At 53.5% G+C, this 25,139-nt stretch overlaps 2 protein-coding genes and 3 long non-coding RNA genes across 23 annotated transcripts in view; 2 read left to right on the forward strand and 3 right to left on the reverse strand.

Moving 5' to 3' along the window:
• Positions 1-5,044, forward strand: part of PCGF3 (polycomb group ring finger 3) — a 64,795-nt gene extending 59,751 nt beyond the window's left edge. For 13 of the 18 annotated variants that reach the window (XM_078001539.1, XM_078001537.1, XM_078001538.1 and 10 more), the window contains one exon: positions 939-5,044. In XM_078001539.1, the coding sequence (XP_077857665.1) occupies positions 939-986 (48 nt within the window). In that variant the 3' untranslated portion in view covers positions 987-5,044. 18 annotated transcript variants of the gene reach the window in all.
• On the reverse strand, positions 4,839-8,927 carry LOC144341064 (uncharacterized). The gene is made up of 2 exons (XR_013417648.1): positions 6,387-8,927; positions 4,839-5,787 (listed from the first exon to the last, which is right to left on the reverse strand). It is a non-coding gene; the product is annotated as an uncharacterized LOC144341064 (long non-coding RNA).
• Positions 8,928-9,848: 921 nt separating this feature from the next.
• LOC144341056 (uncharacterized) lies at positions 9,849-16,153 on the forward strand. 2 transcript variants are annotated; one of them, XR_013417638.1, is made up of 2 exons: positions 9,849-10,101; positions 14,032-16,153. It is a non-coding gene; the product is annotated as an uncharacterized LOC144341056 (long non-coding RNA). The 2 variants fall into 2 exon arrangements; XR_013417639.1 differs by having other exon boundaries at positions 9,856-10,352.
• LOC144341051 (uncharacterized) lies at positions 9,851-16,148 on the reverse strand. Its single transcript, XR_013417632.1, has 2 exons — positions 14,834-16,148; positions 9,851-10,566 (listed from the first exon to the last, which is right to left on the reverse strand). It is a non-coding gene; the product is annotated as an uncharacterized LOC144341051 (long non-coding RNA).
• Positions 16,154-20,306: 4,153 nt separating the features above from the next.
• CPLX1 (complexin 1) overlaps positions 20,307-25,139 on the reverse strand; it is a 44,474-nt gene continuing 39,641 nt past the window's right edge. The window contains 1 exon segment of the mRNA NM_001257684.1: positions 20,307-22,066. Coding sequence (NP_001244613.1) covers positions 21,869-22,066 — 198 coding nt within the window. The 3' untranslated portion in view covers positions 20,307-21,868.

Below are 25,139 nucleotides of genomic sequence, written 5' to 3' on the forward strand. Positions count from 1 at the left end.
CAGCCTCCCAAAGTGCTGGGATTACAGGCATGAGCCACCGCGCCTGGCCCCACATCTCTTTTCTAAAAGCTTAAAAGTGATGACTCTGGCCAGGCACAGTGGCTCACGCCTGTAATCCCAGCACTTTGGGAGGCTGAGGTGGGCAGATCACAAGGTCAGGAGACTGAGACCATCCTGGCTAACACAGTGAAATCCCATCTCTACTAAAAATACAAAAAATTAGTTGGGCATGGTGGCCGGCGCCTGTAGTCCCAACTACTCAGGAGGCTGAGGCAGGAGAATGGTATGAACCTGATAGGTGGAGCTTGCACGCCTTGCAGTGAGCTGAGATCATGCCACTGCACTCCAGCCTGAGCGACAGATCAAGACTCTGTATCAAAAAAAAAAAAAAGTGATGACTCAGCTACAGAGATGGTTATGAAACACAGTTCTGGTCTTTCTGAAATCATCAACCCCAGAGCCAGCTTGGAAGGCGCCAGCTGAGCTCTGAGGGGCACAGTCCCCGGTGGGAAACTGCCGAGTCCATGAGTGCCATGAGCAGAGGGTCCCCTGGGGCCTTTGGGCCCCTCTGAAGCAGGAAACCAGTGGTGGAATTCTCCCACCTCAGCTGGTGCTGCTGCCTGGGGAGGGGGGTAAGGAGCCAAGGCTGGCCTGGGGCTGGGCCAGAGGGTTTGAGGGAGAAGGGGGCAAGGGAGTGGTGGCCAGGGCCACATCAGGTAAAGGTGGTCACCTGGGGCCAGGGGAGAGGGCGCATGTCTTCCCAGCCTGTCTCCCCCACTGGCATCTTGACATTGCTCAGAACAGAAGGGTCTCTATGTAGTCCTCCGTGTGGACTGTGTCTCACGGGACGCAATTCCTCAGTGCCCTTCCCGATGAAGTAAGTCTGTTTCCTCGCCTCCACCCCTGCTAAGCAGGCGCTGTGTTCTTGTGTCTTCCAGAAGGCGCCGCTCCTGCTGCACTACAGACCCAAGATGGACTTGCTGTGAATGGCGCCGCACAGCACCCGCAGACTGGGCCCTTGCACCCCTGGGTGCTCCCGGCCACCACGCTTAAGAACGTTGCCTCTGGGTGTCATGTGGACCAGACTTCTGAATAGAGAATATTTATAACTTTTGTATGAGAGAGAATTCACACTCAACAAGACACTACCAGCACCACGTTTACAGAGGATGAAAACACTTCACAGTCTCCCAGAGCCGATCGTCCTCTCCCCAACCCCCCACCCTGTGCTTCAGCCTCGCAGGCGAGAGTGATTCTCGCAGGCAACACGGTTCTGAGTCACCTTCTGACACGAGCTCCCTCTGCTTGCTTTCCAGGTCTTGAAAATCTGAATTCACTTCAGTTTAGTTTATGAATTAGGTTTCATGATAAGCCTCAAATAATAGTTGGACTTTTATTGAATCCTTCCTAAGTTATTGAAAAAATGTCTTCATGGTGAATGACAATATTTATGTTGCCTTTAGCTTCTTGAAGATTTAGAAGTTATATGAAAAATTAATTTAAAAGCAAATCAAAAGAGGTTTCCATTAACATTATGATTTGACCATTGTATTCAATTTCCCACCTTATGAAACACGACAGCAGCTCCCTGACTGGTTCACCCTTCATTGTGTGAGGTCGGCACTTGGGACTCACTCGAACTGTCACTCGCCTGGGGCCGACACACCCAGCCCTGGAAACGGGATCCCAGACTCCACATTGCGGTTTCTTACACGCTCAGCAGGTAGACCAGAGGCCATGTGACCAGCTCAGTGCTGGTTTGCAGAACAATTCTTATTTTTAAAAATCACTTGTATTAAAAACGGCACAAATTGTTGAGTGCCGCCATTTGGTTTCCTACGTTTTCTTTCCCCGTTTTTTGCTGAAGGGAGAGGTGGTGGTGGTTGGGATCAGAGCTCTCCTGGCGTCCATGGGGAGGATTTGCTGGTGGTTGCTTCGGGCTCATGCCCAGACGCACTCACTGCCCCCTCTGTCCAAGGTCTCCCCTTCCCCTTTGCTGGTGGGAGGAGCTTGTTGTGCTCCTCCGCCCATTACTGGAAGGGTGTTTTTCTGAGCTGCAGGGACAGGGTGAGCAGCTGAAGGGCTCGGAGGGAAGATGACCCCCGCTCTGCAGATGCTGCATTTCAGCTGAAGCTGTGTTTCAGCCTCAGTTGGTTGCAGTGTCAGCCCCTCTCCTCCTGGATGGTCATGTTTTTGTCACATTAGAGAATAAACTGTCAGCACACACACACTTTTTTTTCCTTTAAAACAGTAACTTGGAAGTGTGGAAAGGCCAGAAGGAGGAGCAAGGGCTGTTTTCTGGAGCAATTGAGGTGTTGTCCTGCAGTTGTCATTGTCTTCTCCGCCAGGCTGTTCCCATTTATTTCCTGTGGAACTGAATCCCTCCTCCCTCCGCTCCCTGGGAGCCCAGGTGGTCCCTGGCCACCACTCAGGCTTTCCAAGAAGCCATCCACCTTGGACATTTTTTTCTTGAATTTTGCTGTTTTCTTCTGCTTCCTTTAGATAAAAAGCAGCTCAAGAGACCTCATCTGAGGGATGAGGAAAACATGCATATTAATTCCATTTGAGTGATTGTCAGTGTAAGGCCTTTTAAAACAAAAGCAAGTTCTTTGTTAGGAATTGGTCAAAATTCACCTCTTTCTTTAAGCCCATCAACTCCCAGGATGGTTTGAGTTACTCAGTTACCTAAGCTTGCTGTTCATCCAAATCATTTTCTAGAGTCACTGTATAAGGGTCTATGAGTAGCTGTGTATGAATAAATATTACCTGTCTACCTCAAAATATACATACTGCTGAAGCATTCTGTACAACCGTGTGTTATCACAGTGCAGTTTTAAGTGTAACATTAGAACTTAGGCATTTTCCTGTGTGGCGGAATAAGAAAGGATTAAACAGTTACAAGCCTCCAAATTAAAATAAAATTAAATCACAGTTCAGATTAAACTGAATATCATTGTAATAATGTCATAATATATATTTGTAACTTTGTAGCTATCTTTGAAATCACTTGACTTTGCTATGGTGCTAAGCTGATATATTTAAATACACAGAGAGACGGGTGAGTGGAGCCCGTGTTGATGTCTCCAGCCGGTGGTGACCCTGCTTTTGTAACCGCGTTAACCTGACAAAACCTCAGCAGCAGAAGTCCCTATTTTTCTAGGAGTTCATCGTGCAGACAGTCTTCACTACAGGACTCGGCCCTGGGGCCTCTGCCTCTCGTCTGACCTTGCAGCCTTAGTCGTTGGAGGCTGGAGTGCAATGGCCCCGCCGTCCGTGGAGCCTCTGGGCGGCCTTCTTTCCTTTCTGTCAAGCTCTCATTTCACAGAAAAAGGCTGAATTTCATTTTTTCCAGCATGAAAGCCAGGATCGGTTAATGATTGGATTCTATTAAGTGGTTTTTTTTTTTTTTTTTTAAACAGATGGAGTTACTGTGAAGAAGTTTTCACAACTATTTATGCTGGTAAAACAAATGCTGTTAAATCACCTTATGCGTCGTTTTCAACAGCAGTGGGGCTAATTACCCGGAATACGGTCTCACCAATGCAGTTTTCATGGAAATAGAAAATTCAAATAGAATATATAATATTGAATTTAAGATTTGGGGGGTTAAAAAAGAAAACTTAACTTTATAAAATTATTTATTCTATTTTAAGCCTTCTATCATATTTTCCCATCCAATTGTTTGGTTTCAGTGGTCCAGCTTTATTTACAGGCATATAAAATGAAATTGTGAGATGTTTTGCAAGCTTCTTTTTACTTTGAGTAGCTTTTAATTTGTATGTTTTTGTTTTATGTGGATGAAGAGCATTTTTTATGCTTTTGTGCAATAGGTTCCAACACACATTTATTAGACATCTGTTTAAATTGTAATGTAGCATTTATTCTGCTAAATTGAAAGGGAACATAGATGGAATTCCAAAATATATACATTCAGCTTTTGGTTTTTCCTTTTTCATTGTTATTATTGTGAGAATGCTGTCATTGGGGTTGTGTGTGAGTGCCTGTCAGCCAGTGATGCCTCGGGCCACGCTGTGGGGCCACCTCGGTCCTGCCTGGGTCCTGGTGCCTTGGACCCCACGTGCTTGTGGCCAGGCCGCCCCAAGGCGGGGCCACATGGCCTCAGACCACAAGAGCAGAGCTGCCCTGGCCCAAACACTGCAGCTGCCTGCACCCCCGGGCTTTGCAGCCTTGCTTGTTTTCTCTGAATGGCAACAGAACGGCATTCACAGTGATTCAAAGGGTGGCATTGGGTTGGACGTTCTGGGTATGAGCCAGCCTGTTCCCACATTGTACGTGAATGTTTAATGTGCTCTCAAAACATGGAAAATAAGTTTAGTGCACATAGCTAAATCACAAAACATCCAATTCTCTGTTTCCTCAGGAAGTCATTACTGCGCCACCACATCACGTGACCTTAACATGATCAATATCTTTCTCTGCCTTGACATTTAAATAAATAAATTGAGATAAGTAGATTAGAAAATCATTCAAATGATACCATAATCTGTACAAATATTGTGTCCCGGCAGGGGACAGGGTGCGGGCGATGGCCACGTGGCCAAGGCCCCGCAGGAACGCGCCGAGGTCTCCCTCACCCTCCAGGTGTCCTTCGCACCCAATAGTGCGTCTGAGGAACGAACTGCAGTTTGAGCGTCCCCTGAGATGTGCGTAGCCTCCGTGTAAATGTCCACTCCCATGGCTTAATTGGCTATCAGACGCATTTTCCCAGACGAAAGCAATGTTGGGTTAGGGGACGACGGTGCAGCCACCCAGCCATTACCAGCAGCGTGCGGCAGACGAAGGCAGTCGAGGTGTGGAGGTGATCACGCAGATACATGTTTTTGACTGTTTAATTTGAAAGTTTACATTTTTTATGCTTTGTGTTGGTGTGTAATTTTTGTACTCTTGGTGGCTAGTTTTTGTCAAATCTTTTTTGGAATATTGCTTAAATGTTTTGATTTTATGATAGTGAAGCTTGTATTCAGTGTTTTGCCAATTAATATTATATGCTTGTAATAAAAGCAAAAGAAAAGCTTAAGTGAAAGTGTTTCTGGCTGGAAATGTATTATATAAATCATTTGTACGAGCACGAGAGATGACTTGCTCATGGGATGAACAATGCCATGGGTATTGGATGGACCATTCAGGTAGCCTGGCCGCAGACACACTGGCCACACACACATGCATGCTACATATGTGTGCGCTCAGACCACATGTCTGCACATATGTGCACATATGTCCACACAAAAAGCACACATCAGCCCACGGCTCCCTTCCTCACCCCAGCCCTCCCCACTCCCAGGTTAACCAACGTCTCGATTTGCTCCGGGCAGCATTTGTAAATTGTCACCCTGGTTGCCAACCCTCATTTAAATTGGTCCGGCATTTGCTACCAGAGTTTGGGCCAGAAACTTTGTAAAGCTCATTCAGTTTGTCTCCTTGCAGAAAGAGGTCGCTGCAGCTTGGAGCTGATTATGCCAAGGAAAATACAGCTAAAAAAGAACTTACTGATTCCCATAGGTGTGTCAACTAACAAATGAATGTTCCGTCTCCCTATGACAATTTGCCGCCCGTCCCCAAAAAAAGCACTATGGCCAAAACTTCAGTTTTTAAAAGTTAAGAAATATACAACAATTTTGAAACTCTGAGAAAACTAGAAATGGAAGGAAAGGAGAATATGGCCAAAATTACATTCTCACAACCTAAAGCAGTAAACTTTAAAAATAGGTTCAGTCTGACTTAACTGACTTAGGCTGGGCATAGTGGCTCACGCCTGTAATCCCAGCACTGTGGGAGGCCAAGGCAGTCTGATCACCAGCCTGGCTGACATGGTGAAACCCTGTCTCTACTAAAAATAAAAATCAGTCGGGCGTGGTGGCAGGAGCCTGTAGTCCCTAGCTACTCAGGAGGCTGAGGCAGGAGAATCACTGGAACACAGGAGGCAGAGGTTGCAGTGAGCCAAGATCACCCCACTGCACTCCAGCATGAACTACAGAGCAAGACTCCATCTCATTTAAAAAAAAAAAAAAAAAAAGAGGCCGGGCGCAGTGGCTCAAGCCTGTAATCCCAGCATTTAGTGAGGCCGAGACGGGTGGATCACAAGGTCAGGAGATCGAGACCATCCTGGCTAACACGGTGAAACCCCCGTTTCTACTAAAAAACACAAAAAACTAACCGGGTGAGGTGGTGGGCGCCTGTAGTCCCAGCTACTCAGGAGGCTGAGGCAGGAGAATGGTGTAAACCTGGGAGGCAGAGCTTGCAGTGTGAGCTGAGATCCGGCCACTGCCCTCCAGCCTGGGTGACAAAGTGAGACTCCATCTCAAAAAAAAAAAAAAAAAAAAAAAGACTTGGCCGGGTGTGGTGGCTCATGCCTATAATCTCAGCACTTTGGAGGCTGAGGCGGGTGGATCAAAAGGTCAAGAAATCGAGACCATCCTGGCCAGCATGGTGAAACCCTGTCTGTCTCTACTAAAAATACAAAAATTGGCCAGGCGCGGTGGCTCAAGCCTGTAATCCCAGCACTTTGGCAGGCCGAGACGGGCGGATCATGAGGTCAGGAGATCAAGACCATCCTGGCTAACCCGGTGAAACCCCATCTCTACTAAAAAATACAAAAAAAAAAAAAAAAAAAACTAGCCGGGCGAGGTGGCGGGCGCCTGTAGTCCCAGCTACTCGGGAGGCTGAGGCAGGAGAATGGCGTAAACCCAGGAGGCGGAGCTTACAGTGAGCTGAGATCCGGCCACTGCACTCCAGCCTGGGCGACAGAGCGAGACTCCGTCTCAAAAAAAAAAAAAATACAATAATTAGCCGGGCCTGATGGCACGCACCTGTAGTCCCAGCTACTCAGGAGGCTGAGGAAGGAGAATCACTTGAACCCGGGAGATGGAGGTTGGAGTGAGCTGAGATTGCACCACTGCACTCCAGCCTGGGCAACAGAGCGAGACCCCATCTCAAAAAAAAAAAAAAAACAAAAAAGACTTCACTGACTCAAAGTATATTTTACTTATTTTCGGCAAGTCCCTCTTAAGAAATGTCAAGATATTGGCCGGGCGCGGTGGCTCAAGCCTGTAATCCCAGCACTTTGGGAGGCCGAGACGGGCGGATCACAAGGTCAGGAGATCGAGACCATCCTGGCTAACACGGTGAAACCCCGTCTCTACTAAAAAATACAAAAAACTAGCCGGGCGAGGTGGCGGGCGCCTGTAGTCCCAGCTACTCGGGAGGCTGAGGCAGGAGAATGGCGTGAACCCGGGAGACGGAGCTTGCAGTGAGCCGAGATCCGGCCACTGCACTCCAGCCTGGGCGACAGAGCAAGACTCCGTCTCCAGAAAAAAAAAAAAAAAAAGAAATGTCAAGATATTGACTGAAACCACAAGCAGACACCGATGTCAGCGTCAACTGCAGGGAGTTGGGGAAACACAAGTCCTCAAAATTGGGTCCACCCACTTTGGGGACTTGGCCACAAAGCCCGGTGATGGTAGCCACGGGAGCCTAGGGTCTAAGAGCTTCAAGCTCCACCTGTGAACGGTGGGTGGGGCCCTGCACCAGGACCCCAGAAAAAAGCTCTGGAAGTCAGTTCCTGTGGGTTCTGCAGCAGCTCGGGGCTGCAGGGACCTTGGCAATCTCACAGCAGAGCCAGGCCTCGGCCTCTCTGCTAGCTGGTGGTTTTGTTTCTGCCATGCAGTTCTGTATGCCTAAGGCAAAAATCCTGTGAGTCATGTGTGTTAGTACACCTGTGACTGGGTGAAGGCTGAACAGTGTCCCCTGAAATGCAGCAGAGGAACAGAAAAACAAGGGGGTTCGCTGCGATGAGACCCGCACCATCTGTGTTCAGGAAGCCAAGGCCTTCTGCTGCTAGAAGTCCCGAGGCCCACCAAATCCACCCAAGGTAGATGTCCATGTGGCTTCTGGTTTTTAAGGATAAAACTCCCTTGAGATGTACTGAGTCCCTCCTGAGGGGCGGTGGAGGCCTGTGTCCTGACAGTGCTCTGCAGTAGCTGCACTGAACGTCCCCTTTAATAGAAAGAATTATATTGCTGTCTTCCGCTTACACAGAGATGCAACTATGCTTACATAAATCAGCACAGAGTCCTAAATACATAAATAAGCAGAGTCCTTTCTCTTACCTACATTACTCCTCAGTCAACGAAAGTACACAAAGTACATTTGTTTTTTCGGTGGCTTATGCTCCAATTGTGAGGAAGGAGATGCTGCCCTGGGCCCACCCTGCCCACCCCAGAGTATCTGCCCGCGCCAATTCGTGGGGAGAATGTGGCCTGCTCAAGGGATGACACTCCTGTCGCAGTTGGACAAACAAGCATTTGACCTCTACATTTATTCCTATGTTTTTTTTCTTTTTTTTTTTGGGAGACAGAGTCTCACTGTGTCGCCCAGGCTGGAGGGCAGTGGTGTGATCTTGGCTCACGGCAACCTCTGCCTCCTCGGTTCAAGCCATTCTCCTGCCTCAGCCTCTCAAGTAGCTGGGATTACAGGCACCTGCCACCACGCCAGGCTAATTTTTATTTTTAGTAGAGACGGGGTTTCACCATGTTGGCTGGGCTGGTTTCTAACTCCTGACCTCTGGTGATCCACCCACCTCGGCCTCCCAAAGTGCTGGGATTACAGGTGTCAGCCAGCATGCCCGGCCAAAGGTTGCTTCTTTAAAGCATTTTTAGTCAGTCTTTTGAAAGATGAAAGGGTCTGGCCTTGGTAACAGTAGGCCTGCTGTGAAGAGGCATGGGAGCCTTGGGTCAGGGGAGCAGCTGATTTCACTGAGACCCTGGGACACACAACCAAGACCTGACCTCTTGCTGGGAGATCACCCCGAGACTTCAGTCATCACCATGCACACTGCCTTATAGGAAGGCTGGGACCCCTCAGGTGGGGACAGCCCCTGGTCGCCCAGGGCCCCTCAGAGGTTGAGGGGATAGGGTCCCCCTTTACATTTCTCACCTACAGCTGGTGCCACAACTGTGAATATTGTAGTTGTCCAGCCCCACAGCTTCCTCTACCCCACAGCGCAGGGCAGACTGGCCTGTAGGGCCTCATCACCCCCATTCTCTGAGAGGAGATGTGGCTATCTCTGGCAGGCCTCCCTCTGACTGGTAGCTTTCTCCTGGGCTGCCATCTTCTGGTACCAGTGAGGACTCTGGTCGTCTCACCTGCTTAATTCCTGTACTGTGTTGCCCATGGCTCTGCTCAGGTCTGGTAGGACCCCCTTTATGGTGTGGTTTTTTTTTTTCGAGACAGGGTCTCGCTCTGTCACCCAGGCTGGAGTGCAGTGGTGCAATCACAGCTCACGGTAACCTCAGGCTCCTGGGCTCAAGCCATACTCCCACCTCAGCCTCCAGAGTAGCTGGGACTACAGGCACTACCACACCCAGCTAATTTATTTTTGTAGAGATGGGGTTTTGCCATGTTGCCCAGGTTGGTCTCAAACTGAGCTCAAGCAATCTGCCTGTCCACCTCAGTTTCCCAAAGTGCTGGGATTATGGCAGGAGCCTCCATGCCCGTCCTTTTTCTTTCTTTCTTTCTTTATTATTTATTTATTATGTGTGTGTGGGGGGGGGACAGGGTACCATTTTGTCACCCAAGCTGGAATGCAGTGGCGCAATCTCGGCTCACCACCAACCTCCACCTCCCAGGCCCAAGGAATTCTGCCTCAGCTTCCCGAGTAGCTGGGATTACAGGTGCCTGCCACCATACCCAGCTAATTTTTGTATTTTTAGTAGAGACAGGGTTTCATCATGTTGGCCAGGCTGACCACACAAGACACTCCTGACCACAAATGATTTGCCTGCTTCAGCCTCCCAAAGTGTTGGGATTACAGACATGAGCCACCTCACCCGTCTTTTCTTTTTTTTTCTTTTAATGTTGGCTTTTCTTCTGTTAGATCAGCTCCAGAGGCAGCTTATCCTGTGTCATTTAGTCTCATCAGAATTTAATTGGGATTTAAATGAATGTACAGTTTACTTTGTGGGGTAGCTGACATCCTTCATCCACGATGTGGCATGTTTGCCGACTCACCCTCTTTTAGCATCTTCCTCAGGCGGTCCTTACACACTTCTCTTCCGGCTTGTTTTGTGATTCTTTCATAGGGAGGTGGAGGCTTGTGGCTCACGCTCTGATGGGTTATTGTGGAGTAGAGAAACCCACTGGATCCGGCACGGACTGAACTCTTCAGCTGGTCCTCAGGGTTCTTCAGGGGATCTCCTTGGATTTACACGCAGATGATTGTATCGTCAACAAACTACTAAACCCTGTCTCTGATATTCATCTCCTTCCCTCTTTTTTGGTTCTCTCACCCTGCTGGGATGTCTGGAGAAACACTGACAGCGATAGCAAGGAGAACTGTGCTTTTCTGACTTTAATGGGAATACTTTAAATATCTTGATTTAAGCATGACTGTTGGAAGGTTTAGATATGTACCATTTACCAAGTAATTTTTCTTCTGTTACAGTTTCTTAAAAATCAGGAATGCCGGGGGCAGTGGCTCATACCTGTAATCCCAACACTTTGGGAGGCCGAGGCAGGCAGATCACCTGAGGTCAGGAGTTCGAGACCAGCCTGACCAATATGGAGAAACCCTGTCTCTATTAAAAAAAAATACAAAATTAGCCGGGCGTGGTGGCACATGCCTGTAATCCCAGCTACTCGGGAGGCTGAGGCAGGAGAATCGCTTGAACCAGGAAGCCGAGGTTGTGGTGAGCCGAGATGGCACCACTACACTCCAGCCTGGGCAACAAGAGCAAAACTCCATCTCAAACAAAACAAAACAAAACAAAACAAAATCAGGAATACGTGTCAGTTTAAAAAAATGTTTTAATATTTTAAATTAAAAGTTTTAACTTTTTTGTTTCAGTTTGAAGTTTTAACACACGTACAGAGTCATGTGACCATCACCACAGTCCACACACACAATGGTTCCATCCCCCAAATCTCCTTAGTGCCACACCTTACCACGGTGCCTTTCCCCAACCTTCCTTCACCTCTTCCCACCCCCATGGTGCCGAATGTGTCAATATCTCCCCATCGTCACTGCAAAGTAGTATTTCACTGCATAGATACGCCACAGTTTACCAGCTCACCCAGTGAAAGGCATTTGAATTTCAGCTTTTTTTTTTTTTTTTTTTTTGAGACGGAGTCTCGCTTTGTCGCCCAGGCTGGAGTGCAGTGGCCGGATCTCAGCTCACTGCAAGCTCCGCATCCTGGGTTTACGCCATTCTCCTGCCTCAGCCTCCCGAGTAGCTGGGACTACAGGCGCCCACCACCTCGCTCGGCTAGTTTTTTGTATTTTTTAGTAGAGACGGGGTTTCACCATATTAGCCAGGATGGTCTCGATCTCCTGACCTCGTGATCCGCCCGTCTCGGCCTCCCAAAGTGCTGGGATTACAGGCTTGAGCCACCGCGCCCGGCCGAATTTCAGCTTTTAATGATTATGAATAAAGCATCAATAAACATTTACGTACGGTTTTTATGTGGACATGTTTTTCTTTCTCTAAATACCCGAGTGGGATTGCTGGGTCATGTGGCTGTGTACCATTTCCAGCAGGTCCACACCCTGGCAGCTTGGGGCACCACCAGCATTCTCCTGCACTGCGGCTGTGGTGCAGGTGCCTTGTGGCCTGCGTGGTGGCTGAATCTGCATTTCCTGGTGGCCGGTGGTGTCAAGCCTCTTCTCCTGTGCCCAGTAGTCAACCTTGTATCATCGCTGGTGCATGTCTGGTCAGGTCTCTTCCACTTTTTAGTTGGACTATTTTCTTACTGTTAAGTTTTAAGGGCTCTCTGTGTATTCTAAATACAGGTCCTTAGTTGGACAGATGATTTGTGAGTATTTTCTCCTCATCTTTTCATTCTTTTCGCATTGTCTTTGGTAGATCAAACGTTTTTAGGTCAGGCACGGTGGCTCATGCCTGTAATATCTACTACTTTGGGGCCAAAGGTGGGAGGATCACTTAAAGCCAGGAATTTGAGCCTGGGCAACACAGCCTGGACAACACAACAAAACCCAGACTCAGGAAAAAAAATTTAAAATTAGCCAGGCGCGGTGGCACGCATCTCTAGTCCCAGCTACTCAGGAGGCTGAGGAAGCAGGATGGCTCGAGCCCAAGAGGTCAAGGCTGCAGTGAGCTATGACTGTACCACCACACTCCAACCTGGACAAAAGAGCATGACTCTGTCTCAAAAAAATAAACTTTTAATTTTGATAAAGTCCAATTTACAAATTTTTCTTTTATGGATTCTTCTGTAGATTATGCCTTTGGTATCATGTCTAAGAACTCTATCAAATGTCAGGTACAAAGGTATTTTTGTTTTCTTCCAAACATTTTATAGTTTTGTTTTTCATTTATATATGATTCATTTTGAGTTAATTAGGTACAATGTAAGGTTTAGGTCAAGGTTCCAATTTTTCCATATGGATGACCAACTGCCCTATTGCTATCTGTTGAACTGATGATCCTTTCTCCACAGGGTTGCTTTTGTTTGCACTGCTGTCAAAGATCAAATGGCCATATTTATGTGGGTCTGCTTCTAGTGACCCATCTGTCTCTTCTTTGCCAATACCACAGTCTTGATTTTTGTGGCTTTAAAGCATGTGTTGAAACTTTGTAATGTGATTCATCTAACTTTTTTGCTCTTTTTTAAAACATTGTTTTATCTATCCTTTTTACTGTTTTAGCTAGCTCCTTCACCATTCCGTATACATTTTAAAATCATCTTCTCTAAATCTAAAAAGAAGTCCTACTGAAATGTTTTGGAATTTTGTTAACTTCACAGATCCTTCTGAGATTGGCATCTTGACTATGTTCAGTCTTCCAGTCCATGAGCGTGCCATGTGCCGTCTCTCCACATATGTAGGTCTTCTTTAATTGGCATTTTGTAGTTTTTTAGCATACAGACCCTGTTTTGTCTCGTTAAATTTATACCTCTCTCTCTCTCAGGAGCTACTGTGTTTTTAACTTGTTTCCAACGTCTTATTGCTTGTCTATAGTAATAAGATTTTTTTTTTTTAGACACAGTCTGGCTCTGTTGCCTAGGCTGGAGAGAAGTGACGCAATCTCAGCTCACTGCAGCCTCTGCTTCTCAGGTTCAAGTGTGGCATGATCTCAGCTCACTGCAACCTCTGCCTCCCAAGTTCAAGCAATTCTCCCATCTCAGCCTCCTGAGTAGCTGGGATTACAGGCGCATGCCACCACACCCGGCTAATTTTTGTATTTTTAGTAGAGATGGGGTTTCACCATGTTAGTCAGGCTGGTCTCCAACTCCTAACCTTGTGATCCACCTGTCTTGGCCTCTCAAAGTGTTGGGATTACAGGCGTGAGCCACCACACCGGGCCTTTTTTTGTTTTTTGTTTTTTTGAGACAGAGTTCCACTCTTGGTGCTCAGACTGGAGCGCAATGGTGTGATCTCGGCTCACTGCAACCTCTGCTTCCTGGGTTCAAGCGATTCTCCTGCCTCAGCCTCCTCAGTAGCTGGGATTACAGGTGCATGCCACCATGCCCGACTAGTGTTTCTATTTTTAGACAGGGGGTTTCACCATGTTGGTCAGGCTGGTCTCGAACTCCTGACCTTAGGCCATCCACCAGCCTCAGCCTCAGCCTCCCAAAGTGCTGGAATTACAGGCATGAGCCACTGCACGCAGCACTAAGATTAATTTGTATGTGTTACTGGTGAACATGCCAAACTCACTTACTGGCTCTACAAGGGTCTTTGCTGCAATCACTGCTGTTGCTTCAGATTGAGTGTTCTCTATATAGACAATCATGTAGTCTGTGAATAAGGAAGTTTTATATCTCACCTGTAATCCCAGTACTTTGGGAGGCTAAAGTGGGAAGATCACCTGAACCCAGGAGTTCAAGCAGCCTGGGCAACACAGTGAGACCCTGTCTTGACTAAAAATACAAAAATTAGTCAGGCTGGTGGTGCATGTCTATAATCCCAGCTACTCTGGAGGCTGAGGCACATGCTCTCTGGAAGGAGGTGCCCACATGTGGCTCACCCTCCTCCTTTTCCCTGCTACCTAAAAGGAGGTCCCAGGTGAGGCTCCCTCACAACTCAGGAAGTTCAGGTCACCTCTGTGAGGGCATATCTGCATACACTATTCGGACTCAGCTGGATGTGCATGCTTGTGGTTCCAGCTACTTGGGACGCTGAGGTGGGACAACTGCCTGAGTCCAGGAGGTCCAGGCTGCAGTAAGGCAACAGTGTGCCATTGCACTCCAGCCTTCTGAATGACAGAGTAAAATCCTGTCTCAAAGAAAAAATATTTGGATTCCTCTTGCATGGTCAATTGTCTCCTCTCTCCCATCTACTTATTTATTCAGTCCTTTGTTTTTTGAAATGGGATATTGCTATGTTGCCCAGGCTGGCCTCGACTCCCGAGCTCAACTGATGCTCCCACTTCAGCCTCTGAGTAGCTGAACTACAGGTCCCACTTTGCCCGGCTCATTCAGTCACTTATTACATCAGCAAAGAATCATCGATATTTCTTTAGCACTGTGCATTATAATCCAACGCTACTCTATTGTGCTATTCAAGTCATTCCAGCCTCGGCCACTGGGACCCCTTGCTGCTGTGTCCCTTTGGCTCACTGTTGTGGTTTTTTTTTTTTTTTTTTTTGAGACGGAGTTTCACTCTTGCTGTCCTGGCTGGATTGCAATTGTGTGATCTTAGCTCACCCCAACCTCCGTCTCTCAGGTTCAAGTGATTCTCCTGCCTCAGCTTCCCCAGGAGCTGGGATTACAGGCATGTACCACCATGCCTGGCTAATTTTGTATTTTTAGTAGAGACGGGGTTTCTCCATGTTGGTCAGGCTGGTCTCGAACTTGTGACCTCAAATGATTTGCCCGCCTCAGTCTCCCAAAGTGCTGGGACTACAGGTGTAAGCCCCCATGCCCAGCCTGTGTTCATTGTTTTTTTAATCATTTCCAGGCTCATGGTGTATACCTTCTGCCCCAGTCCTAGGTGAATTTCTCCTGGTTGGTGAGTTTCGATTATTTACCTCTGCTCACACAGGGACTCGAGGAGGGAGACTCGGACTCAGAGTCCTCCTTCATCTTGTCACTTCTCTCAACAATTACTTTTTGTTGAAGACGCCACATAAGCTGGTTTGAACTGTGTGAAATAATCGTGCTAAACTGCTATTCTCCTTTAATCGTTCCAACCAAGCACCCACGGGGGCCGTTATTCCTCTCCTACAACTGCAAGGCAGTGCCTCACCAACTGGCTTTGATCCTGAGGCAAGCGGCAGGGACCCCTCTGCTTTACTCAGTGGGCAACCAGCTCCTGACCCTGGCGGGTGAGTTTTCTCTTCACAGCCCCCGTCCCTGCCGCCCACTGGGCCAGCCAGCCTCAGTGGAAAAGTCATTCTGGCTCTGAGCTTCCAGCACAGTCCGGGAGAGTACGTGGGTCCTGGGGAGGATGGCTATGCCCGAGGGGCTTTATAGGACGAGTCATAAGAAAGTCCTTCTGGAGGAGCCTCCCTGACTCCCCTCCACTGTCCCCGGCTCACGGGCAGGAAGGCACGGCTGAGGGGCAGGAAAGAGCTGGGGTCTCTCCCCACCTCTACTGCCAACGCCCTGCAGACCCCCAGGCCACAGCCTTTCCCGGGACTCCCCCAAGGTCTGGGAGGTGGGGCGGGTCCAGTTTACGCTGATTTCGAAGAAGGGAGAGCGCCCCGCCGCCCTGTCGTGGAGGGTCCCGCGCCCCCACCCCTTGCCTGGGGTCGCGTGTGGGCAGCCGCAGAAAGGTCCCCGACGGCAGGAGCGGGGTTCCAGGCTGAGGCCTCGGCGGCAGCCAGGGCCACCGGGAGCGCGAAGGCCGGTTATGGGCTTGCTGGGGGGTTCTGGTCCCTACCGCCAGCCTAGGGGGGAACGCGGGGCAGGAGAAGGTCCGGGAGAAACCTGCTTCCGAGGCCTCGGCTTCAGGGCGTCTTCCTGAGCTGGCGCCAACTCGCGCAGGGCCGGGCAGGGACGCCGGCCTAAGGGTGGGGACCGGCAGGGCCTGGGGGCAGGACGAGACAAGCACGCAAGCGACGGGGCGAGGCCAGGCGAGGGCAGGGGGCCGGAGAAGCTTCTGCCAGGCCCGAGACCCGCGCCTACTGGCCTGGGTAGGCAGGAAGGTGCTGCCGCGCGGCGAGCTGCGGACTGACCCACCTCCAGCTCTCCTCAGAGTCTTGCAATGGTGTCTCTCGGGCTCTGATTGGTCAGGCCTCCACACGTGAGCCTCTGGGAGCCAATCATGACAGCCCGCCTAGCATGCGCTGATTGGCTCAGGCTGGCCAGGGGCGGGCCCGGTCCCTCCCAGGAATGGTGCCGGCTCCCTTCCCCAGGCCCCGAGGCCCAGCCCGAGCGGCTTTGCTGGGGGCAGTTCTGCTGGGGGCGGTTCTGAGGGAGAGGCCCGATCTGCGGGGGAGGTGGATATTCTGGAAGGGCGGATCTACTCGGGGAGGGGGCGTAGGGGCGTATCTGCTGGGAAGGCCGGATCTGCCGTGAGGGGCGGGTCTTCTGGAGGGGCAGATCTGCTGAGGGGGCCGGATCTGCTGCGGGGGGTGGATCTTCTGGATGTGCTGGGGGTGGGTCTTTGGGGGAGGATCTGATGAGGAGGTGGATCTTCTGCGGGAGGCGGATCTGCTGGAGGGACGGATCTCCAGGGGAGTGGATCTTGGTGGGTGGATCTACTGGGGGGCAGATTTTCTGGAGGGGCGGATCTGTGTGACGGGGAGGTGGGGCAGATCCCCTGCGGGGTGGATGTGCTGGGTGGGGTGGATGTGCTGGAGGGGGCGGGTGTGCTGGGGGCCGTGTCCCCGGAAGTCTCACCTGGGCGCCTTCCCTGAGGCCCTTTCCATCCACACAGCCAGGTGTGTGGGTCCCTCAAGCTGTTCCCAGGACTCCTTCCTGGCTTGTGCCCCTCCCCACACACCATTCCCTGCATCACCTGAGGGGCAGCTGCCTGCAACAGCAGCAGAGCCGCTTCCAGGTCGCCTGGGCGCAGTGGCCCCACTGGCCGGCGGTGGGCGGCAGGGCTGGACTGGCTGCGGACTTCCGGTGCCAGGAAAATGGCCTTTAATTGCCAGGCCTCTTAGAATTTGTCCTGAAAGCTCATGGTCAGGTGGCTTGTGATTCAGTAGCCGCTACTGCCCCCAGTGCAGGGCGCTGGAGAGGAGGGGCCCTGGGGGAGGAAGCGGTCAGAGGAGAGATGGCTTCCTGGCCTGGGGAGGAGGCCGTGTGTGGAGCTTGAAAGCCAGCCCAGCTGTGTTCAAGATACAGTTAAACATTCAGAAGGAGGAGACTCCCGGGGCAGGGTGGTGCCCAGCCAGTGCCTGGGGTCAGGGCCACGTTGGTGGCACCCAGGCAGCGCTGTCTCCTGGCTCTTGAATGCCTGTTCCTTTGCCCAGAATGCTCTCCCACGGGACACCCGCCTTCCTCCGGGTCTGTGCACATCACTCTGACAGAGAGGCCCCCTGACCACTCATGAAATAGTAACCCTCACCATTGCTCTCTGCTCCCTGTCCTGCTCGATTTTCCTCCAGAGCAGACACCGCCACTTACATGTTTATCATCTGCCTTCCATCACTAGGAAAACCAGTTCCAGGAGGGAGGGACTAGTATTCCCAGCCCCTAGAACAGAGCGCCACAAATCACAGGGGCACAGTAAACATCTGGGGAGGAGTGCCTTTCCCAGGAGGCCTCGGACCCCATCACCTGAGGTGAGAGCTGGATCCAGGAGAAGCTCAGGTCTGACCCAGCTGTAGGAAGGGCTGGTCTAGACTCCAAGGGAGCCGGGTGTGGTGGCTCATGCCTGTAATCCCAGCACTTTGGGAGGCCGAGGTGGGCAGATCATGAGGTCAGGAGATCCAGACCATCCTGGCTAACATGGTGAAACCCCGTCTCTACTAAAAAAATACAAAAAAAAAAATTAGCTGGGCATGGTGGTGGGCACCTGTAGTCCCAGCTACTCTGGACGCTGAGGCAGGAGAATGGCGTGAACCCGGGAGGTGGAGCTTGTAGTGAGCCGAGATCTCGCCACTGCACTCCAGCCTGGGCGACAGAGCGAGACTCCGTCTCAAAAAAAAAAAAAAAAAAAGACTCAGAGGGAAAGCTGCCTGGGTCGTTGCCTGGCACGTCCAAGTTGCTGCTCAGGCTTGCAAGGGGGTCCAGACCAGGTTATGGGTGGGAAATGGGAGGCTGGGGGAGGATGGAGGCCGAGCAGTGGCTGGATGTTGAGGTGGCCTTCTAAGAGCAGCCCTGCTGGGGAGCAGCCACAGGCACAGGGGTGGGTGCAAAGACACTGAGTTTCAGTTCCAGGGAGGAAGAGGGGCCAGCTGCTGCCTACTCGGCAGGGGAGAGTTCACCCTGGGCAATTTGGTGGTGCCTGGGGTCCACACTTCCCCAGAGGCAGCAGGAGGAAGAGCAGGATACACCCCTCCATGGGCTTGGAGGAGAGCACATTCCCTCCCAGATCCCACCTGGCATCCAGGAGGGCCCGGCCTGGGGGCAGGGCACATTGGGTCCTCCTGCCCTGGGACTGGGCAGCTCCCTGGGGCATTCCCAGCCAGAAGCGTCAGGAAGATTACAGGAGACCCAGACATGCTGCTCCCTAGAGAGGGCTCCTGACAAAGATTTTTTGTGTGGTCAAACTTTAATTAACTTCCTGAATCTTCTGGTAGGCCCATTGGCCCACTTCCTTGTAAAATCTGTTTTAGCAAAGAATCTGGCTAGGTCAGTTTAGCAACAAACCCTCATCCTGGAGATTTAATTGGGGTCCTCATCCTCCACCGCCTGACGGGTCTGTCTGATTGCCCTGCCTGTCTCCAGCTAGAATCCAGTTAGATGGGGTTAGCCAGAATCCCCCAACCCTTGATGTTCCTCAGTCATCTTCTGTCCACTGAGCCCACTCTGCTCCTTGGCAACACACCCATTGCAAGCCCTATTGCATGGTCCCTGTACCTATGGCGCTGGTCCTGAGCAAAGCCTTCCTCACCAAGCTTTAACAAATGTCATGGAATCATCTTTGCTTTTTTTTTTTTTTTTTTGAGATGGAGTCTCGCTCTGTCGCCCAGGCTGGAGTGCAGTGGTGCAATCTCAGCTTACTGCAACCTCCGACTCCCAGGTTCAAGCGATTCTCCTGCCTCAGCCTCCCGAGTAGCTGGGACTACAGTTGCATGCCACCATGCCCGGCTATTTTTTTCTTTTTTCTTTTGTATTTTTAGTAGAGACGGGGTTTCACCATGTTAGCCAGGATGGTCTCCATCTCCTGACCTCGTGATCTGCCCACCTTGGCCTCCCAAAGTGCTGGGATTACACGCGTGAGCCACCGTGCCTGTCCTGAGCCACCGCACCTGGCCAGAGTCACCGCACCTGGCCGGAATCATCTTTTTTTTTTTTTTTTTTTTTGAGACCGAGTCTGGCTCTGTGGCCCAGGCTGGAGTGCAGTGGCCGGATCTCAGCTCACTGCAAGCTCCGCCTCCCGGGTTTACGCCATTCTCCTGCCTCAGCCTCCTGAGTAGCTGGGACTACAGGCGCCCGCCACCTCGCACGGCTAGTTTTTTGTATTTTTTAGTAGAGACGGGGTTTCACCGTGTTAGCCAGGATGGTCTCGATCTCCTGACCTTGTGATCCGCCCGTCTCGGCCTCCCAAAGTGCTGGGATTACAGGCTTGAGCCACCGCGCCCGGCTGGAATCATCTTTTAACAGCTTCCAAACATGGAGGTCAAACAAGGACGTTCTGGGGAAGCAAGTGGTGGGCAGCAGCTAGGGGTGGGCTGAGCATCCAGCGGATTGAGTGTGGGCGGGACCCCCAGCAACCAGGCAGAGGGGCTGTTCTCTGGGCTGGGGTGAGGAACCTCCTCTGGCCTTAACCCAAGTTGGCAGACATTTCCCTTCAGGGATCCCAGTCTGGGACTCAGGAGGAGGGACAGTCCAACGGGGATGCTTGTCGGGGCAGGAATTCCTGGTTGGGCAGAGGCAAGGGCAGCACAGGGTGACCTGGGGCCCCGGGCCGGTGGAACTGAGGAGAGGCACAGGCCCGTGGTCGGGGATCTAGGTGGGAGGGAGAGCAGAGGGCAGAGGCTTTGAGGTTCCGTGGAAGACCCAACCTGGGGTCGGGTCCCTGAAGGCGCAGGTCTGCGGTTTAGATGGAGGTTGCTGTGGCTGGACGGCCTGGGGAAAATGAGTCTGAGTGGACAGAGCAGGGTGAGAATGGTGGGATGCCCTGCAGCTGCCCGTGGAAAGAACATGGACGGGGGAAGGCCCGGTCCTCCCACCGACTGGCGGAATGGACCTCTGGAAGGAATGGCCACACGGTATGAAATCACTGGTGTTTATTGGCTGTGATTCCATCCGGAGAGAACACACGCAGGGGCCCCGACATGCAGGAGGAGGCGCAGGCGCAGGACAAACGGACAGAGGACACCACGGTCTAAGCTAAGCTCGCGGCCCCGGGCGCCATGCGCTGGGAACGGGGTGCGCAGGTTCTAAGAGAGGACGCCCTGTCTGCTCAGAGCTGGCTTTGAAAGGTGTGAAAACAGGAGTTTTTTTAAGACACGACCCGGGAGAAGTCAGCGAGAGGGCACAGGGCGAGCAGGACGGACAGCGGCGTCCCCGTGGGCCGCGTCGCTGGGGCGCAGAGGGGCGCGGTGGTCTCTGCCGGGAGGGGCGTAGGTCGTTAGTATTGCAGTCTAACGTTATGGCTTCTCTAAAGCTATGTAAGGTCATGAAGGTCAATGCCAAGCCAACCCTGGCCCGAAACACGTGTGGACTTGATGCATTTGTGATGTGGACGGAAAGGGCCTGGGGGGCGAGGCGACGCCTGTCAAGGTAAAACTCATTAAATGCAAAGACCTCATTTACCTGAGATTCAACAAATTGTGATGCAAATTAAACATGAATGGAGGAGAAACAGGGACTCGGAGGCCGCCCCGCAGGGCCACCAGGTGGATTCGGCCACACTCGCGCCCGCTGCGCGCAGGGAACCCCGCAGGCCCCACCCGAGGAGCTGCCCACGGAGGAGGTGCTGGGCAGGGTCGCAGGGTCTCCAGCGTCCGGAGACCCCCTGGGTGCCTCGGGCCTCTGCGGCTCCTGTGGAGGGTGCAGAGTTCAATGGGCGAGGGCAGGGGTCCTCCCCAGGGAGAAGCAGCAGCCGCGTCGGCGGAGAGGCCAGGAGGCTGGGTGGGGGGCGAGGGGCGAGGACTCGGGAAGAGCGGGGTGACGGGGGTGGGGGGCTTAGCGTCCCCCAAACCTATTGCTTTGTTTCCTTTAGTTTAGTAGTGAACACGGCCGTGGCGTTCGTAAGAAGCAAAACCTTCCAGAGAGGAGAGGAAAGGATGGGGACAGAGACTGACGGACAGGGGCGCGAGGGGGGCAGCCTGGGGGGCGGAGAGCGGCCACGTGCGGGCGCGAACACTCACGGCGGCGCGATCCGAACCCCGGAATCCGCGCGCGGGAGGGGGGCCCAGGCCCCGCCGCCCCCGCCCCGCCCGCACCCCCCCATCTGCTATGGCTGTGCTCCTGAGTGCGGGCCCGACAGGCGCCCACCGCCGCTAATGAGTGCACAGGGGTGGTCGCGGGGCTGCCCTTCCGGCGGCCCTGGCCTCGGGCGCTGCTGGGTGGGCGGTAAACGGCAAGAGGAAGGGGCGTCCCAGGCGATGGGGCTCCAGCCACCCGCGGGCAGAGGAGCACCGGGCGGACTGGGGGGTCCTGGGGGCGCACGCCCCTCGGGTGAGAGAGGCGGCGGGCGCAGGCAGGGCGGGCCTGGGGCTATGGCTTATATCGGCGTAGGGGCTGCACTCTGCTCGTCCCTTGGGGGCCTCCGCGGAGGGTCTGCAGGGGGGAGGGGCGGGGCTCCGCGGGGCCGCTGTCCCGCGCGGGGCTACTTCTTGAGCATGTCCTGCAGCGGCCCGGGCAGGTACTTGATGACGGTGTCCAGGATGCTCTCGTCCTCCTCCTCGACCTCGTCCCCACAACCCGGCGGGATGGCCTTCTTGGGCCGCGTCAGGCTCCCCTCGGAGTTGGCCTCCATGGCGGCCTGCGCCTCGGCCTCGCGCTCCTCCTTCTTCTTGATGCCGTACTGCGAGGGAGGTGGGGGTCAGGGCGGGGGTCCCGGCGGCTCCTAGGCAGGCCGCAGCCTCCCTGGGCCAGGGACTGGCCCAGGAACCCCAGGAGGCGTGTGCGCGGCCCCCTGGCCCACGAGGCAAACGAGGACCCCAGAGGGAGAAGAGACCCCTCGCCGGGGGGTGCCTGGAGGAGTGGGAAGCCCCCACGGAGAATGGGGGCCAGCAGCTGAGAAGGGGGGAGCAGGGGATGGGGAAGCTCCCATCTTCCTTGAGAGGAGAGGGGGCTGTGGCCCCACCTCTGGCTCCAAACCCAGCCCAGCCCCTGGCATTCTGCCTTCCAGGAAGCCTCCAGCTTGGGGCAGGGAGGGGTGGGCAGGATGCTGTGTGGCAGAGGTGGGGAGAAACAGTCACCCTGCAGCTGACCCTCCTGCCCAGTGCCTGTTCCACGACCTGCAGTCACTCCTGGGCCTGGCCAAGGCTGCCTGCATGCGGCCACAGCCCCAGCAGGGCCACTCCCTGGCAGGCCACTTCAGCTCCATGGGCAGCTGGCAGAGGGGCCTGGGCGGCGGTTACTTCCAGGCACTGGGTGTCCTGGAATCCTGCCTAGTTGTGACCTCAGCCGGCACGCCTGGGCCTCACCGAGCCCCTGCCCACCCCCGTTTCTCATCTCCTGTGTGTGTGTCTGCCCTCTGTAGCGGCTGAATACTGTCCCCCTCAAACTCATGTTGCCTGGAGCTTCAAATGTGATCTCGTTTGGAAATAGGTCTTTGTCAATGTGATTATGGTAAGGATGGGGACGAGGCCATCCTGGATTTGAGGGGCCTCAAGTCCAGTGAGAGTGTCCTTGTAAGAGACAGAAAGGACAGACACCCGGACGGGGGCGGGCATATGAAAGCGGAGGAAGTCGCAAGTGGTGAGGCCACAAGCCAAGAAACACCAGGGGTTGCAGGGCAGCCAGACGCAGGAAGGGGCAGGGAAAGGCCCTCCCCCAGAGCCTCCAGAGGGGGCATGGGATTTTGGCCTTCTGCCCTCCAGGCCTCTAAGTTTCTGATGCCAGGCAGCAGGGTTTTGGTTCTTAGATCAATACACCTCCCCACCCCACATTCCTCCAGCCCTCCTGTGAGCCGCCAGCCCAGGAAGCCTGTGGTCATGGTGAGGCCATGGAACTACGGAACAGCCTCTTGCTGCCCAGGAAGGTGGGAACCAGTGGGGTTGGGCTGGCCTGGAAGGATTGGGGGCCTGGTGTTGTACAGGAGCCGGTTGTCCATGCCCTGGGCAGGACCCCCGAGCCGGGTCCAAGGCCCTGGGTCTGAGATTAAGGATGCTCTAGAGCAGTGAAGGCGTCAGCAGCTGTGTCCAGGAGAAAACTTAGAAAGGGAGTGGGCACCAGCACTTTACAGGACCGAGGAGCACACCACGGGATCGACAGCCGCAGGGAGGAGCCTTTCTGCCCAGGAGGAGCCCCTCCCTTGCCATCTCCTGCTCCTGTCTCAGCAGCCCCTTCCCATAGAAGCGGTTGGTTCTGCTCCTGGTGCTGGGCACCCCCTGGCTCTCCAAGGAGGCCCCTCCCTCCTCCCAAATGGAGGCTGCCTGTGTGCCCCCCAACCCCACTGAGGGCAGTCTCGGCACCTCTCCCCTTCCCTGGTGCTGCAGGTGGCTCTGGGTGTGGGGGGCCAGGGCCACCTTCAGTGAGATGGAAAGGAGGGTGCCATGCTCCCAGCGGCCTGCGGCCAGAGCACCACCTGGCCACTGCGGAGAGAGAGGGGCTGTGGGCTCGCCCTGGTCCTTAGCAGCTCCTGCACACTCTTGACAGAGCTGGGACTCCAGGGATCTCCTCAGTGAGGCGAAGAGTGCAGGGTAGGAACGTCCTCCACAGGAACAGGGGCATCACCCAGAGGGCCCTGCAGGCCCAGAACAAAGCCCTGACCCCGCGGGGCAGCAAGAGCAGACTGGTTCTGGTCCTAGCCATCCACAGCAGGAGGGGCAGCAGCTCCAGGTATGGAAGTGGAGGGGGCATGTGCTCCTCATCCTGTGGGGCCAGGGGTGTGCTGGGGAGAGCGATGCCACTGGAAGCTAGGTCTGGCCAGAGAGAGCCTCCTTCCAGCCAGGGGTATGGGGGTCTGTGCATGCGGCGGCCACACGTGTGCCCAGCCCAGGAGGCTGTGCTGCCCATGGCAAAGGCACTCAGGAACACGGGTGTGCTCAGAGGAGCAGGCATGTAACAGCGGGAACATAAGTTGTGTGAGCAAAGGAACCTCCTGGGTCAGGGGAATGACCCTTGGGGCTTGGGGGACCCTGTCTGCAAAAGGTGTGGGATCCTTCCCTCTGGGCCCAGGAAGGAGACTCCAGGCCCTGCCACCAGGCTGTGGGACACTCAGAGCTTCACTTGAAGTGCCAGTTGCTGCACTGAGGCTCCAGGTCATTCTGAGGCTGAGGTCATGCTGGACTCGGCCTGAGGGCCAGGGTCACTCCGCCGGGAACACGGGCTCTGGGGCTGGGCTGCACGCCGGAGCCTGAGACCCGGTTCTGAGGCGTCTGCTCCAGAAACAAACGCCCAGGCACACCCAGCCCTAGGCCCGCCGTGATGCTGGTCAGCTGCTCTCCAGGAAGTAACACCTGAGGATGGGAGTGGCTGCTGGGGGAGCCTAGGAGGCCCTGACACATCTGAGGTGAGACCCTGAACCCTGAAAACACTGTGTTCCTGAGAAGAAAAGGGCAGTGGGTGCTAATCAATACTGAGAACCAACAATAGGAACGATAGGACCAAACACCCAGCATTCGGCAACCAGGTGGACACCTGCTAGGCGCCGTGTGGGCTGTTGGGGGTGGGGGGGATGCAGTGTACTGGGGCAGCCTAGTGGGCCCTCAGAAGGCCCATGCAGGAAGGTCCAGGCGTGAGCTGCCCGACATGGGTGGCTGGAAGCTTATGTAAGCCAAGGGCAGGTCAGTCAGTGCGCCCAGCACAGAGGGGCCAGTCTCGCTCTCGATCCCTGGGCCTGGGCCTGTCCAGATGGCTGCCTGACTGGAGGTGCAGGTGCGGTGCTCCTCTGGGAACTGCCTGAGGGGCTGGATACTCCGAAAGGATCC

The sequence above is a fragment of the Macaca mulatta genome, chromosome 5 (genome assembly GCF_049350105.2).
Source record: "Macaca mulatta isolate MMU2019108-1 chromosome 5, T2T-MMU8v2.0, whole genome shotgun sequence".
NCBI lineage: Eukaryota > Metazoa > Chordata > Mammalia > Primates > Cercopithecidae > Macaca > Macaca mulatta.